The 17639-nt window shown below is 41.4% G+C and overlaps 1 protein-coding gene across 7 annotated transcripts in view; it reads right to left on the bottom strand.

Annotated features, from left to right (window-relative positions):
* Nucleotides 1–247: 247 nt before the first annotated feature.
* The window catches only part of LOC108162534 (anoctamin-8), a 39378-nt gene continuing 21986 nt past the window's right edge, over nucleotides 248–17639 (bottom strand). For 3 of the 7 annotated variants that reach the window (XM_017297315.2, XM_033392589.1, XM_033392588.1), the window contains exons 3-18: nucleotides 11775–12027; nucleotides 11248–11618; nucleotides 10894–11186; nucleotides 10666–10821; nucleotides 6314–6449; nucleotides 6121–6251; nucleotides 5776–6060; nucleotides 5379–5708; nucleotides 4942–5313; nucleotides 4777–4868; nucleotides 4408–4521; nucleotides 3699–3984; nucleotides 2808–2906; nucleotides 1820–2333; nucleotides 1605–1750; nucleotides 248–1536 (exon numbers count right to left, since the gene is read on the bottom strand). In XM_017297315.2, the coding sequence (XP_017152804.1) occupies nucleotides 1303–1536; nucleotides 1605–1750; nucleotides 1820–2333; nucleotides 2808–2906; nucleotides 3699–3984; nucleotides 4408–4521; nucleotides 4777–4868; nucleotides 4942–5313; nucleotides 5379–5708; nucleotides 5776–6060; nucleotides 6121–6251; nucleotides 6314–6449; nucleotides 10666–10821; nucleotides 10894–11186; nucleotides 11248–11618; nucleotides 11775–12027 (3812 nt within the window). In that variant the 3' untranslated portion in view covers nucleotides 248–1302. Of the gene's footprint in view, nucleotides 1537–1604; nucleotides 1751–1819; nucleotides 2334–2807; nucleotides 2907–3698; nucleotides 3985–4407; nucleotides 4522–4776; nucleotides 4869–4941; nucleotides 5314–5378; nucleotides 5709–5775; nucleotides 6061–6120; nucleotides 6252–6313; nucleotides 6450–9325; nucleotides 9392–10665; nucleotides 10822–10893; nucleotides 11187–11247; nucleotides 11619–11774; nucleotides 12028–17639 lie in introns of all 7 variants that reach the window. The other 4 variants (XM_017297313.2, XM_017297316.2, XM_033392590.1 and 1 more) reach the window with 4 other exon arrangements.

The following is a 17639-nucleotide window of genomic DNA, read 5'->3' as shown; positions in this document are numbered from 1 at the left end:
TTTCTATGCCATAAGCCGTGAGATACTCATAGATCCCTGGAAAAGATAGGTAGATAGATTATTAAAACTATTATTATACTGAATATATTTCAATAATACTCTTTCTGTTCCAGTTCTTGCATTCCGAGGTCACCAATCCAGTCCAGTTCTTTATAAATTACAGCCACTCCTAAAATTATGCCACCAATAAACGCAAACCCATTTAGCCAAGCTAACACCCGAATGGAAGAATACTACGATATCTAAATTCTTTTCAAATGAATTTCTTTACTTTAACTTGTTGTTTTTTTTTGTTTAACACAAGAGCACGTACAGTTACGAGTATTACTGTAATGTTATTTATAAACTTCATTTAATTTACGCTTAAATTCTACAAAATATTTACAAATATCATTCGTGTGTAAGTGGGATTGTGTTTATCAGTGTGTTTGTGTGTTTGTTTGAGTGTAGATCCGTCTAAATTCTAGATTAATTGTGAGTTTCGTAAGTTTCTCAAGCCAAACATTTAGTAAAATGATGAAAAATATTTGCAGCATTTGATGAATAATTTGTTTCGTTGGATCGTTTTCGATCTGATCGATTTCTTATACCATGGACTAAAAGCGAGTGCGAAGGCTTTATCCTTGTATATATGGAAGGAACAATGGACGACATTATCTCACAGTTATGCGTGTTGTGTGTGCTCATGTTGTGTGCGAGTGTCTGTGTGTCTGTTTGATTGCTTCAGTTTGTATATGTATTTATATCATTATTCTTTCAGTGGCAACATAAATGCAAAACGTAACACTTTCAACACATTTCGTGTTGTAACAAATTTCCCTTTACGGCTAAATGCTAAACAACATTGACTACCAAAAAACACATCAACTGCTAAAACGCTAAACAAAAATTCGTTTCACAATTATTCTTCTTCAAATATGTTTGGTATTTGTTTTTTTTTTTGGCTAAGATTTCTGCGTTTTCGATTACCGTGGGTGCAAAATACTATGGCGTTGTGTTTAGAGATCCATTCAGTTAGCAATTCCACACAAAATTGATATAGAAATGGATTTCTTTCAACATCTTCGCTTTCTGTTGATAGCTTTAGATAGGTTTCTTTTGCTTTCTACTACTAGGTTTAGTTAATTAGTTGCTTCCAACTCTGGACAAGACACACATTCAGCAAATTTGCTCACATACGAGTATCATCGGTAACTTTGACTAAAACTCAGCTAAGTAGATGGAGAGAGTGGGTGCATAGAAAACTATTTACAAAGTGCGTGTGTGTGTGTGGCTGCTAATCAATCTCTACTTTTGAGAAGCCTAGTCATCTGTGTGCGGATGTGGATGATGATACTGCTGCTGTTGATATTGAAAGTGATGCTGCATCGATGTGCCTGCCTGGCTCGATGTGGATGTGGGTGCTGTTGTTGTAGATACGTTTGCTGTTGCAGGCTTGATCGCAGGTTGGAGATCCTCAATTTGAATCAATTGTTCGATGGGTATAAGAGAGAGTTCACCTCCCACTGCCTGGGGAATCGGCAGCTTAGCCAGAGCCTACAGTTAGTTAGTTAGTTGGTTAATTAGTTAGTGATTAGTTTCAGTAGTTAGCTTAGTTTTCCTACCTTGGCATGCTCTACGGCTATGGTGGCTGCCTTTTCAGCCTCCCTTTGTCTTCGTTCCTTCAGTTTTAGCGAAAATATAGCCACAGATCTCGCACTTTTCACCAGCTTTTGCTTGAGGCGCGATTTCTTGGCCGCCAATTCAGCGGCTAGAAAGCAACAAAAATCAAGAGATTATAAATTACAGATCCAAATCAATTTATCTTCATTGAACATACCCTTGGCTTCATCATCTACAGCGCCCGCTGATGTGGAGGCAGCGGCTGCCTCTTCTTTTTCCTTCTCCTTCTCTCTTTCCTTCTCCTTTTCCCTTTCCTTCTCCTTTTGCTTCTCCTTTTCTTTCTCCTCTTTTCTCTCCTTTTCTTTCTCCTCTTTCCTCTCCTTTTCTCGCTCTTTCTCCTCCTTCTTTTCTCTCTCCTTCTCCTCCTTTTCCAGTTTCTTCTGCTGCTTATGGGATGAGCTGGATGAGGAATTTGATAGGGCACCCACACTGGGCCTTGACTGGGAATTGCTGATGCTGCCCGCGGCTCCACCAGGTCCGGGCCCACTAGGACTGAAAACGCTGCCACCGCCGCCCGACGATGAGGAGGATGATGCCACTATATGCTGTTGTTGCTGCGAGGCTGGTGGGGTGGCCAACATACTGCCAGGAGCTCCCGTCTTCAGGGCCACATTGCTCCAGGATGGGGCAGGCTTTAAAACATCCGAGGTTTCGGCATTGTTTCCGAGTTCCTTTAGGTGAAGGATGATAGATGGTACTTGTTATTATCTTGCTTGGGATTTCAAAGGATATACTATATTTTGCTCTAGAACTACACACATTGAAAGCGTTTGAAAGGAATAGGCTATGAGAGGATTGGTTGTATGGTGTAAGAAGTCCATGCCATTTGTTAGTGGGGTGAGTGAATAGGTGAGAGGCCGGCATTGGTGTTTCAGTGTAAGAAAGCTTCATTCATGCCCAATTAAATTTGGTTAAACATATTTTCTGTTTCCCAAAACGATATCAAACACGGGTACAAGTTTATATGTGTTACATATGTATGTATCTACTGCAATTATCCTGCAATTTCCAAAGACAGAACATCAAAAACACACACAGTTACACATCGAATAACAAACACATTCTGCTTATAAAGTAAATTTATCTGATTTTGGTTATAATATTATTATATATTATACGTATTTGTATTTGTATCTCTCCACTACCTTGGCAATACAATCTATGCTTCTATGCAGATTCGGATTGTCGTTGACTTTTAAGCGTGACATCCATTCGGGTGCATGGAGTTTTATGTGTAGCTTGTCCTTTAAACGGCAAAAGGCGAGCGGGGAGGGTTAAGTTAGAGTGAGTACGTTTTTGGGTTAGTAGTGGGGGTGTACTTGCTGGGTTTTGTGAATACAACTTCGGGAGGGGCTCAGTTACACTAGATCAAGGGTGCTATCACATTCTTAAGGGTTTTCTATGGCTTATTGAGCATTATTAAGGCTGTGGTACTATCTATATCTATCATTCTGAATATCAATTATCCTTTTTGGAACTGAAAGCAATTCTATTCAGTTCAAACGTAGTAGTTTTAATCATTTCGAGCACTAATCTTTGACTTTTTTCTTGTAGGTCTGTAACCCAGATAACTGGGATTGGAATTGGAGATATCCATCTAATTCTATTATAATTAATCTATAAAATAACACTTCACCAAAATTATAGATTTCTCTTATAATCAAATCTGATTCCATTCAAGATCTAACACTTTTTTAATATCTCTAATGTAGATCTACGTTTTAAAAAAAAATTCCTTTGCAAGTTCTTCTGTTTTCATAGCTGGCAAGATGAGTAAAAAATTCTATAACCCGAAAATAGTTACTCAAATTGTTTGTTTAGCAGACTAAAGGTTGTTAGATTAATCACAGGTATTGAAATTATTCGATTGTTTAAGTGATCACGGGTATCGAGGTTTTTTTCAGTAAATGCAACAGTCTACAAACACAGATAGTACATTGAGCAGCTACAGACCGACACAGTCGACGGCTGTCTAAGGATACTCATGTAAATGGGTAGTAGAAGGAAAGTCTATAGAGTCTTCCTCAAGATCTTACACTCATGTTCAAATGCGTGGCACTCTCCGCAGATATTTTGCGCGTCTTGAACGGTGGTATCTCCGAGATCCTCTGTTGATGTTGCTGCTGCAGTTGTTGTTGTGGTTGATATTGCGCTGATAGTTGCCGCATCGTGGCACGCTGCGGACTGCTGCTGTTGCTGCTGCCAGTATGATCGGCAGAGTCGCTAGATTTCTTACGGAACGGCGGTATTTCTGGCAAATGCATTGGTTGCATCCGGGCTGCATACGCGGCGGAGTTCAGGGCTAGCGTGCTGGCGGAAGCTCTGTGTGCCATGAAAAAAGCGAAGATACAAAATGTGTAAGAAAAAGAGTACAAAGAGAGGGGAAAAAAATGTAAGCTTGATATTAGTAAAGAATATTTAAATTCTCTATAACCAACATTTATATGGGGTAAAAGCAGCTTTGCCAATTTGGAGAGCTCTGCATCACAATAAATTTTGAGGGCTTGGGAAAGGCATTAAACACAGCTAAACACACACAAAGAAAGAGAAGCAGATCTGTTACAGATTTTAGTTTGATTTTACAGTTTATTTTTATTAATATTAAATCTCAGAATGTGTTCCATTGATCAAACTAAAACCTTTAACAGATCCATGAAATTACAGCATTAATCACGGTTTCCTTATGTAATTTTTTTTTTGAAACACACATCTATCTATCTTTCTAGCCAGCCATCAAAAATTTACCCGATTTTTTGCTGTTGTTTGGTCAATACTCTTAGATTTCGAACAGAATATCCAAGAAATGGTGGTATTTCCGGTATAAAGTGCTGAGATTTTCTAACACAACTTTTACAAGCTCTAAGGAATTATTTTATCAAAAATAATGCAGAATTAGTGAGTAAAATATATAAAGAAAATAAATTTATAGTAAAGATTTTAGGAAACTTTTAAAGTAGTTCTTGAGAACATTTTTGTGCATGTTTTTCGAGCTGAATGGTCAATTGGTGGCCATTAGAGGTTGCCCCAGCGCCGTGGCGTGTGCAGAATACTTACGATTTTAAGACCCACAAGCCATTTTTATCATTATTAATATTATAATGATGAGGCACTTACCCTCCATTGCCATCATGATGCAGACTGGATAGGGAGGCGCCTCCATGCGGTGGTGTCGACTCGTGCAGCGGTCTAATGAGTATGGTGCTGGTCTATAAAGTGGTAAGCCAGACATACATTTATAAAGTTACATGTGAAAGAGTGAAATTTTATGCGGTCACGAACCTGGGAGGGTGGGGAATCGGGCGATGAATCACGGTTCTCATAAATATTGACATCCGCCTCGATGTTGCGGCCATATCCGGAGGCAGAGAACTCGTGGCCATAGAGCAGCAAATCCTCGGCCACCTGACTCTCCATGGACTGATCGTGTGTGGTGTTGGTGCCGCTCTCCATTTGCAACATCCCACCGGAGCCGTCATGTTCCGGCTGCGTAGAGGTGGTCGATTGCGGTGTCGGCGGGGTGGGACGTGGTGAGGTGCCCTTGCATTGCATTTCCCGTCGGCAATGCTCGGCTCGGGCTATTTCCGCTGCCAGCCAGGAAGGCAACTCCGGCAACAGCCAGGTGAGTGCCTGCCGCAGTCCCAACATGATGTGCTATGGAATATTTAGAATGTGAAAGCATCTAAAATGCATGAGCAGACTCCATCAATAGAACTCACTTCGAGGGTAACAATCAGTATAATTGTCTGAGCTGTTGTTAATCCTGGCCATAGCCTCGACACCTGACCAGAGAGCCCAATCAGAGCACAATTCACAATGACCGCTGCCAGGGAGAGAATACTCAAAGCATTCTGCCAGGTGCCAATATTTGCCACACGCTGTCCAAACGGACGCTGATGCACATGTGCAAGCTTAAACGCATCCGACCGTATCTCCATGAGGTTGTTAATCAGAGCACAGATGCCGGCCAAGGGAAAAGCAGCCGAAAAGAGCACCACATAACCCATCTGCACCAGCATCTCGAGATGATCGGAAAAGGTGCCATCGTACTAAAAAGACAGATAGAGAAATCAGTAGATTTCAGTAAGCTGAAGGAACCGAACACAACCGACTTACTTTATACAACGAACTCTCGATTTCGGCCTGACCAATATTCCTTTTACTTGCTTCTTGGCTTTGCTGATGGCTTTTCGTGGGCGTGCCAGCTGCCTCGGCCTTAAGCTCGGCCTCGGCTGTGGCCAATTCATCGGCCAGACTCCGTGTCACATTCTGCGTGGGACTCAAGGCACCCCACATGTTGAAGCTCAATTTGGCCAATTTCCATTGCTCCACGAAATAGGGAATGGCCGATTCCCGTAGATTTCCAATGATTTGTCGCGAGATGAGTAGACCAGCCAGTTGCTAAAGGAAAATATAAAGAATGTTAGACGAGTTACGCAAAAACTATAGGATATTTCTTACCTCTTTGAGCTTATCTTCATCTCGCAAATAGAAGGCTATATAGAAGAGCGATAGAAAGGAGTTGACAAACTGGAAGATCGCCACTTTGGCTATCAAATGATTCTCATATTTCGATTGCAGGCGATAGTTTTCTGTGTACAAAATAGTTACATGATAAAAGGTTTAAGAAGCATCAATAAAATCTATAGTCTACCCTTATCATTCAGCCACACAGCCAGCTTAAAGTAAGCCTCATCCATGAGGGTAATGGCTCCTGCCAAAAGAACCTTGGGTATGACGCTGAGACAGCACAGGACACTATCCTCCGGCAGCTTGGAGTCCCACCAGTCCTACGATGGAGCAATGTAGTAATAAAGAAAATTAATACATTTTTCCTACAAATAAGAATAACTGGCACACAAATAGGGCAAACATCAATATCAATCATCATAAGTTGAAGCCCACGCCTTTCTCTCTCTATCTCCCTCACTTGCCACCTACTTTCCCCCAACAATTTCCGCTTTTCCAAGTATACTTTTATCTTAATTAACCTGCAATTATTATTCATTCCCACACTTCCTTTTCGACTGTTTGTGGAATTGCATATTGAATGTTTACGCAGCTAATTTAATTACATTACAAGCTACTTCCGTGTATTCACCAGGCGGCTTTCCGATTATTTTGTGGTTTCCCTTTGCACTACCTACAAAGTTGCCCTCTGAAACTCTCAAGTGTCTACTGGAAACCACTCAAAATTACACTTTGGTGGCGTTAAAAGACAGTAATAATCCGTATGGTAGCCATTGTTAGTGCATAAAACAAAGGAGAATGCTCTTTTCGTTATGTAAGTACATATATACTCTTATAAATTATGTATATTAGTAGTATATTTTCACTGAATGCTTCTGTGTAAGTACTCCTTTTGTTTCAATGCATACATTTCCATTTAATTAGCTTCGCGTTCGCCACGGTAATTTATTTCCGTCCTTTGGTAGTTTTCTAATTTCATAATTTGTCAGATGAGTGCAATATGCTTCTAAGGATTTCAGTTACGTACCCGATGAGAGTGTGCTATAAAGTAGCCACCATTAAACTGCACCAAACTCTCATAGCCCATCCGACACACACACATTGTGGTCCTTTTATGCCTTACACATCCTGCAGCTAAACCGCTAAACCTGGTGGAAATTCCGCCCAACGTTAACCAAAACTTCAACCAGCACCTAGTTTTCCCCCACTGACCTGCTCTTGACAGGCGCCACACACACACAGGAACCTCGCCTTCGCCATGCTTCATTACGGCCACACTTTAGTGCTCGGCTGAGCAGTAAAAAAGAGAAATGAGAGTAGAACCCAAAAAGCCATTGTCCCCGTGGTTCCAGGTACGCATTAAGCCACATGAACTTCCACCAAAGAACCGATAGCAGCCAAACAACAGCCAACAACAATGTCAACTGTCCAGCTGGCGGAGTGGAGCAAAGGTGGACAGGCTCTTTAACACTCCTGATGAGTGGAAGAGGTGATAGTTGATAAAGTTGAGTTCTCTGTGTCGCCATCTTAGTGGAAAAGTGTATTTTGCAATAGAGTTGATGTACGTGGTGATCCAATGAGTGCTACTTTTATACTAGACTAAAAGAAGAATGACTTGGTAGCGACTCAAACAAAAACTGCTATTAAATAGATTTTATTCACCATTTTATCTATTTTTATAGACAGTTTTCATTGAAAAGATAATTGATGCTAAAATGCTACTATTCTTTCTAGCTTGAGTATAACAATTTTATTTAAGTGTTTTAAAATAAAGAAGTATTCGTTAAAGTGGCTTGTTTAGCAAGTTTGTAGTATCCATAACCTTTATTGATCTTATGAGAGCACATTATCTGAATCGGAAGCACTCAATGAAAATTTACAGCATCATAAAGTGAAGTTTTCTATATCATATTTGCATACATCAAAAATAATAGTTTTTGTTCTGCTCAAAGAAAAGTTATGGCTTCATAGTGTCAATATTCATAGAGCTTAATGAAACCCTGGATATTTCTTAGTTAATTTCCCCTAGCACCTATCAAAATTCATCTATCCTGATATCCCCCAAAAGACTGGTCCCAGTTAACACTTGAAGGTCATAGTTTGTGACTGCCGGTCAGAGTACAAAAAGTTCCGGTGTATAATGGCCTGTCCCCTTAATCTTATCATAACACGACATGTCCCTCTGCAGAGCCAAGCAAAGTTGACAAATTAAAGTTCAATTCCCAGTAGATTCAATGTTGCCCGACAATTAACACATGAAGGTCACAGACAGTTGACGGCATCAGGAGATGGGAGCCACAATTGTGCCTCCTGGCAATGGGAAACCGGAGACCCCTCCTTTCTTCACATCATTGTGTCTGCTATTATATTTCCGCCCACAAGAAATGCTGGACATGTACTGGACTGGGTTCTGGACATTCAATTATGCGTTAAGATTGTTTAATGTCAACCAAAGTTTTTTCTATCATGCTCTCTCTCTCTCTGTCCCAACTGTATCTCATTCTATATCTTTCTCTGGCTGCCCGAAGGCGGTTTTCTTTTTCGCCAGCTGGGAATTTTAATTAACGTCATTCCTTGCTGATGGGGGAAAAAAGAAAAGAAAATGCGTATGGAAAATAATGGCCCCCACAGCCATCGACCATGGTGTGTGCGTACCCGTACATATGTGTGGTTAAAGTTTTAATTGAAACGAAAAAATGCTTGGTAAACGGTTTGCCAGGAATGGGGCGATGGGCGGTTCGGGGAACCCAAATGTGTGGATGGGGAAAGTGTTTTGATGGATGGTAGAAATAAGAAAACATTTATCTAGCGGTGAACCACTAAAATAACAGAAGCCGATGGGAAACTACAGTTTACAATGGAAGCCTACCGAATGGTAGGTTGATTGGTTATCATCGTTTATATCGAACGGTGGCTTGTGAATGGTATGATAAAGTGGGTCAAACTTTCAGTATTTATAGTATATATTTGTGTCTCCTAAAACATATCAATAAATATACTCGTGTTATGATATCCCTAGCCAAAAAAATAGACCCAAAACGAATACAAAATATGGTCGTAGCTGGACTTTTTCCCTCAAAGCCTTCCATTATGCTAATGCAACAATGACAATGACAACTAACTACGACGAAAACATAGACAGCTTACAGACATTGATTAATTATAAGTAGATTGCAAGTTAGAAATGAATAAGAACCTTGTGCAAATTATACATGCATTGAGCAACTCCTTTATCGGGTATTTTATGGTGATCCAGCCAATCCTGTGAAGTAAAGAAAGATACCGAAACGGAAAAGTCCAAAGGAAAATATACAGATACTCGTATGTAAAAACAATTCAATGAGGCGTGATGAGTGATAAACGTATTTATTTCACTGCTTCTTTAGCCGTATTCGTTGCAAAGAAAGACGTACTAAAAAGAAGAGAAGGAAACAGAAAGAAAAATAAAGAAAAACAAAAACCACAAGAAAATAAAAGTGTGCGCGCATAAAATGCCAATGCAATAACAGAAGCAGCAACATCCAACAGCGGAAGCGGAAGCCAGCAAAATGTGAGAGTGTGTGTGTCTGTGTCTGAGAAACTTAAGGTATCTGTGTGTGTGCCTTTTGTTATTGTTGTTGTTGTTGAGTGTCGTGTCTGTGTTAGTGCTCGTAAAGGCGTGAGGAACAAGCGCTACTACAACAGGCAAGCGACTAACCAAAATGTTAACGCAAATTGGTAAACAGGCGATACTCGTACACGCACAAAAACAAAAACACACTTGTGCACACACTCGCACAAATTTGAGGCGCCCCTAACGTTAAAACAATATTAATTATACGCACTGTGCAACACTCGTGCAAATTGTGCCCCAGCACAGCCGAGCGCAGAGCGATTGAGGGCGGGCGTGCGTGCGTGATCGAAACGTGCTTCGAAATACCCTTGCAAATAAAGCTTTATGGGTTCGTGAAGCACTGTAAATGGATTTCCATAACCCATACAAATATGATTACATAATAATGATATTCTACTTCATTTTTGAAGGACTTTAAGCGGTGCGGGGTTGAATTTTGGTACAATTCGATATGGCTTGTTTGAATTTTGGTTGTAAAACCGATTTTGATGAAGTGAGAAATGGTAATTCCAATCAAAAAAGACCAAAGGTTGGACCAGGATGACTTTTAGTATGCCATAATGAAAATTTAAACATTTTTGGAGTTTAACTACCACAAAAATTCTGTGTAAAATGCAAAGCATATGATATAAATATAAGAATGATATTGTGGCACATGTCTTTGATGGGGTTTTCAATTTTACGCACAAATTATTTAGATATTTAAGCGGATTTAATGAATTCAGAAGACAGAAAACTCAAACTGCGGCTTTCGTCCCAGAAGCACCAATTATTTTCAAATCATTCTATATCTTTCAAAAGCGTACAAAACACAAAGAAACCTTGTAAAACCTTTGCAAGGGTATTTGAGAAACTATTTTACACGCACACACACAGCACACATGGAATTAAAACTTTCGTAAAACTAAGAATTCCCATCTCACCTGAAAGCGCAACATGAGAAACATCACAGCAAAGACCATACAGAGACAGCATCCTATGATGGGGAAGCTAACCAGATAGCGAAAGGCGCGACGTTGCCAGGCGGGCGCCTCTTTGGGCTCTAGGCGACCTGTGACATTGTTCTCCTCCAAGGGGCCCTACAAAATGATAATAAAATTAGTAATTATTTGATAAATAGTTTAGTATACTATTAGTCTAGGTAAACTCACCTTATAGAGAGGCCTAGGTGGCTCGAGTAACTCGGGGGGTGTTGACAGAGTGCCCCAGCGAAAGGCCAACTCCACAGAGTACCTCTTCCAGGCCTCCAGATACAGTGAGGCCCAGGCCACATTGAACAGAGAGAAGAGCACGTGACCCATGTCCTGGGCGGTCTGACCTTTGCCCCAGAGAATGCAGTAAAGAATTGTGCCAAAAACAGCCGGTACACCCAAGGCGCAGGTGTAATGACCCAACCAGGCAAAGTACAGGGCAACCTTCACCCCAAAATAAGCAGCAATGTCATCTAGAAGAAGAATAAGATTTTGATTTTGATTTATTACAGGAGAATCAACCATAGTACTCACCCAAAGGTTGCGGTGCAAATATCTGCTTGACCCAGTGAGTCTGAAGCTGTGTCAAGGAACGTGGTTCGTGCAACGGAAAGACCTGTGTAATTAGACCCGACTCCTGCCAGGCGGCCACAATGCTCTGGCCCTCGGCCACGGCTGCCCGTCCGTGCAGTGCATCGATGTCACTGCAGCCGGCACGCAAACCCTGCAGCACCTGCAACACCAGCCACTGACGCTCCTGGGAGGTGAACAGCGCGGTGCTGGCCACATCACCCCTCAACTGCTGGAAGCAATGGCTCTCGCGGGTAGTAAACTCCCTCAGGGCACCGCCCAGATCCGGACGCAGACGCTTGGGCAGGCGGGCCTCTTCGGCGGCTTTAAAAAGACTGTAAAAAAAAGGATTATTAAATATTCTACAACTCGACATGAAAAATGCTTAAAATATATAAATATTTAAATTTGTATTTCGCACGTTGAATAAACTGCAAAAACGAAAGCTTTCAATTTACATCTAGCCACCGCGTGGTGTTGCTGCCACTTACACATTCACGGGGGCACTGACATAGAAGGCATTCCGTCGCGTGCTCTCATGCGCCTTGACCTGTACCAGGAGGCCCAAACCCGCAGGCGGTTGGGAGCGTATGCGGGCCAGAAGCCATCGCAGTGCCTCGTCCGGGGCATCCTCGGGAAATTCAATGACCACGTCACATTGTGTTGGGATTTTATTCAGCCAGAGCCGGCGCGGCGTCATCAAATGACCAGCGTACGGCACTTTGCGGCGTATATGGCGGGAAGCTGCAAGAAAGCGTAAAAAATAAACCATTTAAATAAACGTTTAGGACTTGCTACGATTTCTGTTTGAATCTCTGATTCCGCTTTAAAACCAACAGAGAAAATCTGTTCTCATGTTACCCCCCAACCATTTTTAGTGTATTTTTCCATTTCCATTTCAAGTTTAATGCATATTTATAGTCTGCTGCCGACAGCGTAAAAAAATCTGACAACAAAGTGGGTGGACCAAAGGAATTGGCGTCAACAAAAAACGCTTTTAGGACAGGTAGAAAAAAGAGAGAAAAAAAGCGATAAGCGCATCAAAAACAGAAACAAACAAATATGATATTCGGTGGTGGGTAGTTTGAAAAGTTGTTTATGTATACCCGATACTTAAAATAGCTATAATCTCTAGATCTATCTAGATATCCCAAAATATATCGAAATATCCCTAGGAATATCCATAGAACTCTCCAGACAGAGCTTTCCCCTCACACTCTTCGAACAATCTCTCGAATTATCCCTGAAAGAACTATCCCTAGAACTTTCCTTCAGTTTCAAAATAGTTGTTCTGGTTCGTTCGAAAAAGTGGACATATTCCAAATTTCAGTAAAAAAAAAAAAAAAAAACAACTAAGTAATCTGAAATAGTTCTGGTCCCTAGATCCTTAGATTATGTTCTCTCCAAAGAAAGTTTATGGCGGTTGGGCATCCTCCCCCAAGCAAAGAGACGACGCGAGCATGCAACATCGACAATCGAAGCCGGGGAGTTCGAAAGGCAGTCGCAATACGATGTCAGAAAGAGCAGACGAGAAAAATCAGGAGAAGGATCCACGGACGGTCTACGATGCCAAGGTAAATCTCCGCATAAGTGATTGCCTTGTGATGCTGGACTGCAACCCCCAACCCGAGGAGGCATTCCACCCCAACTCCCGGGAATGCCAATGCGCTAGGGAGTGGCTGAATACTTTGACATCTATGAAGTGCGACACGGTGCTGGAGGCGTGCCTGCGGAACGGATACATTAGTGCGTTGAGTGTGTGCTTAAACCAGAAGAGCCTCTACGGGATCTTCGAGCAGATGCCACCGGAAGAACTCAATTTGATGGAAATTCTAGACACCACGACTAATGCGTCATCGAATCATGCATCATTCAGGTCAAATCATGCGCCGAGGCAGCAGTTTGAATCGACGCGGGGACCACAGCGACCCTTCGATCCCTTTGAGACAACGAATTTGGAAAGTCCTCAGCCTTCAAGCCGACAACCGCGGGAACCGGTGGATAGACAACAGCGTTTCATGGAAGAACCTCAAGGACTTAGGATAGAACCTCAGGTATATAGGGCAAAAGAACCGCAGAGATTCCAGCAACAGCGGCAGCGATATCAGGAACAGCCACAGACGGAAACCTTTTATGATCCTGCCACCTTTCCACCAGCGCCCCAAGTACGGCAACAGTCGGGCGCCTACTACAAACCGTCGAGCGTGAAATTCGACACCTTCGGGGCGCACCCTAGCGTCAAGGCGGCAAGTAAAAAAGGAAAAGAGTTCTCCCCATCAGGTGAAGAAGGAGGAGGTGTGACAGTTAAGGATTTGGGCAGTGCCATCATAGAGGCTCCTCCTGATTCTCATTCTGCTGTGCCCACACGTTCGATTCTCAAGCGGAGCTGCTTCAACGGGCAGGCCCCTCATGCTTATCCATCATACCTCAAGACGCCACTATCTTGCAATGATAAACAATACTTTGATGATGAAATTCGTTATAAAAGTCCATTGCAATCCTGTAGAACGAAATTCGCAAGACAGAAAGAGTACGCGATCAAGTATTCCAGACAGGAAGATTACGGGTTCAAGCGATCGAAACAGAAGGAGCAGCAGATCGAGAAACACAACACTCATGGCACCCCGATGAATCAGTGGAAACCAGAGGCCTCCGAGGAGGAGTCTGACAGAGAGAAAACCAGTCAAACTGTGATAACAAACCGCTATTGCGACATGACCTTCCTAAGGGAGTGCATTCGTCGCGAGCTGCGCGGTGAAACATCCGAGGGAGCAAACGACTATCTGGATTGTGAAATAGAGAGCTACAAGAAAATTTGCAACCGATACAGATGCGACGATCCCGAATACAAGGAGAAAGTGCTGGGAGGGGATCCTATTGCGCAGAGGACATACCTGTTGCGCAATATGGAAGAGGATTTGACCAATTATTTTCCTTTACTGAGGAAAAGAAAAATGACAATTTAAGAGATTAAAAGGATTAATGACTAATTTAAAAGATTTCAGAATAAAACGAGGGGGAACGTTGTGAGTTGCTGCGGACACCGCAACTCTACGGTTATACCCGATACTAAGTCAGTATGGCTCTCCTCCGGCAGACGCCGCTAATATTGAACGACACGACAAAGAGTTCGTGCGAGAGAGACAGAAAATCAGTCTGAGCGTGACGTCGGGCGCTGCGTAGCCACTGCAAATTGATTTGTTCCTATTGGCTATAATATACCCCAATACTCATTTTGAGTATCGGGTATAATTAAGATTTATCAATAATATGCTCATTGTAACCACATCGTAACGCATTTAGAACATTTTTGGGGAACATATAATTGTTATACCCGATACTCAAAATGGGTTTAGGGGTATATTAGATTTGTGCTGAAAGTGGATGTGTGTAACGTCCAGAAGGAAGCGTTTCCGACCCCATAAAGTATATATATTCTTGATCAGCATCAATAGCCGAGTCGATTGAGCCATGTCTGCGTGTCCCTCTGTCCGTCCATCGTGTTTGACGCCTAGTTCTCAGAGCTAGAACAACGATATTTCGTATCCAAACTCTTGTGATATCACACTGAATAAAGTTTGTTTCAAAATTTTGCAACGCCCCTCGTATAGAATGACCACGTATTCTAGACTTCTAATCTGGAACAGATTGGATTATTATTATAGCAAGAAGGAACAAATACGCGCGTACTCTTTCTCTCTCTTACACTGAGTTTCGAAGTTTCGATCCTGCTACACATAATATTTCCTTCTCACTTTTGTCATTAGAGAGATCATATCATTATCTCATGATAGTTTTCGACATAGAGAATCGCTGGAGTAATCCTCGCGGTAAGTCCCTGGCACACGCAGCCCTCGCTCTACTCCTCTATCCTTTCCGAATCAGAGAATATTTTAATAAATCTTACATATAGAAAAACCAGCATGACCCCGCAAGCAGCATTCTAACCACAGCACAGCTTTATATATTGCATAACACCGCAGATGGCATGACAAAAGATGAGCAAAGGAAGACGAAAATGCGGGTTATGCGGAGGGTAAGCCAGTACAAAATAGAGCAGAGTTAATCAAAGAGACAGAGAGAGAGAGAGCGAGTGCAAGCACAGACCAAACAAATAAAACATGGAAAGAACGTAAATAACAAACCGCAAAAATGTCAAAAAACTTTTAATTAGAAGAGGTGCCACGGCAACAACCAAAGCAAAGGACAGGCAGCACCCAGCCGCTGAATGGAAAACATTCAACCAAGAAATTTGAGAGCCCCCTCCTCCACTTGTGTGCGAAAAACGAGGCAGCTTTTCCCGGAAGACCCGATAAAAACTAACAGCAAGAAAAATCACAAAATTTGACTAATGACAGGACAAAAGTTTTGCCACACATAAAAGAGAGAGAACGAGAGCTGCATGCCCCAAAGGAGTGGCTGAAAAGCACTCAAAAACTAATTTTTGCCACCGAAAAAGATTCCCGGTTTCGTAATTAATTACGAACCACAAAGAAATTTAAGAAAATAGAATAAAAAGAATGAGCATTGCATTGGAAAAAAGGGAAAAGTCAGGGCGACTGGACGACGACTGATAGGAGAACTCCTTTCGGCTTCCGCCACAGCCACTCATCGCATGGAGGAGCACACACTGTGTCTGTGGCCTTGTGGCCATCAGCAGCTTTCACTTCACTCTGCATTCGGCTAATGACAAATGACACTTTCAATGACCTTTAATGGTGGGTTGCTTGCCTCCGATAAGAATAATAATAATGGTGACTCCTTTCAGAGTTCGCGAAGCTCATTACGGGTTGCCATACGGTTATACAGTTATGCAATAAGGCTGAGATATGGGGAAACTTGGGTAGGAAAGAAGGTCGGGCAATTGTTAAACTTGTACTTTAAGAACGAGCCTTTAATGTTTTTAGAAAAAGCATGATTTAAAACGAGAAAAATCATTGAATCATTGCTTTAAAAGGAAGAGCCCTAATCATACTGAAATCACATTAAATAAAATTAATTTTCTGAAAAGAATCAACCATCAAATCCATGAATAATTCAACAATTTAAATTAATTTAACACTTAAATAGGTTCATTTTTTCTTTAAATTCGTTTACATTTACATATAGCAAAAAATATATCTAGTATTTTTTTATCCACCATTTCCATTTCTCTCATCAGCATAAATTACTTCTAGATCCCAGCATTCACACCAAATACAAGTATTAAAATTAAATCAATTTCGAATGTTTCCTAACTGAAAAGCAATATCCTAGCTCTAATTGAAAATTAATACCAAAATAAAATGACAAAAAGTTTCCCGATTACCCGAATGACTTTCATCAACCTATTTTTAATACACAGAAAATATTCTTTCATAAAATTGAAAGATCTCCCCAATTAAAATAAGCTTAGTACTCAGAGTCACTAATAACCTAATTGAAAAATGATATCCCAAATTATTATTTGGCAGAATGCTCTGAATCGCTTAATTCCCCTAAAGAGCTTTCATCTTCTAATGACCCAAATGCATTGTTCTTGGCTCAATGCTCAGCTCTCTCTCTTTCGTCATTAATTACACATCAAAAGCAAATATAAGCATTTCTATTCTGGTAGCAAAATCGCCAGCCCATCAGCAAATGTAGATATTTATGCAACAAACTCATTTAGATAGATTATATTGTTGTGTCTATGGGTGGAGCACCGAAAACAACTTAATTAGGATATGTACGAGTTTGTGCCCAAAGCAGAACATGCTCGTAGAACAAACAGTTTATGTATGCACATAAATGTCTGTACATATTATATGTATAAAACTCATTAGAAACGACCACAGAGGCCACCATACCAACGGATGTGTATATTTTCGCATATGCAGAACCTGTAAATCACATAATGCGAAATTTGGTAATTAATTCCATAAATAAAACAGATAGCAACAGAGAAAGCATATCCTAAACCCCAAAACCAGCATCCGATAGATAGCAATGCGCTGTTGCATGGCAAATGAGCTGTGGATTTAATTACACAGCACAGACACACACGATGTGGGATCCCCATGCCGCAAAGGTATCCCTCTTTTTTCTCACACGCATTGGCCATACAATTTTGACAAAAGAATGGAACCCCGAGCGCTAACAAAGCACGCTCTGCCCTGAATAGTTGCCCAGCCATGAGGGATTAAAGAATAAAGTTCAAGGAAGTAAGGGACACTTTATGGCTGGGAATAGCTGGCGTATGCTAATGAAGGTTAGGAGCAATAAAAGATTTAGCGTCCCCTCGTCTAGATGAAGCTAATTTGCTGGTGAGATTACAGGAGCAGATATTAAAGATATGCACTATGTATACGGAAATGGCGGGCACTGTTTGGGTTACG

This window comes from Drosophila miranda, chromosome 4 (assembly GCF_003369915.1).
Source record: "Drosophila miranda strain MSH22 chromosome 4, D.miranda_PacBio2.1, whole genome shotgun sequence".
In the NCBI taxonomy this organism is placed as follows: Eukaryota; Metazoa; Arthropoda; class Insecta; order Diptera; family Drosophilidae; genus Drosophila; species Drosophila miranda.
The sequence above is the reverse complement of the archived record's forward strand: the minus strand, read 5'-3'. Positions and strand labels throughout refer to the sequence as shown.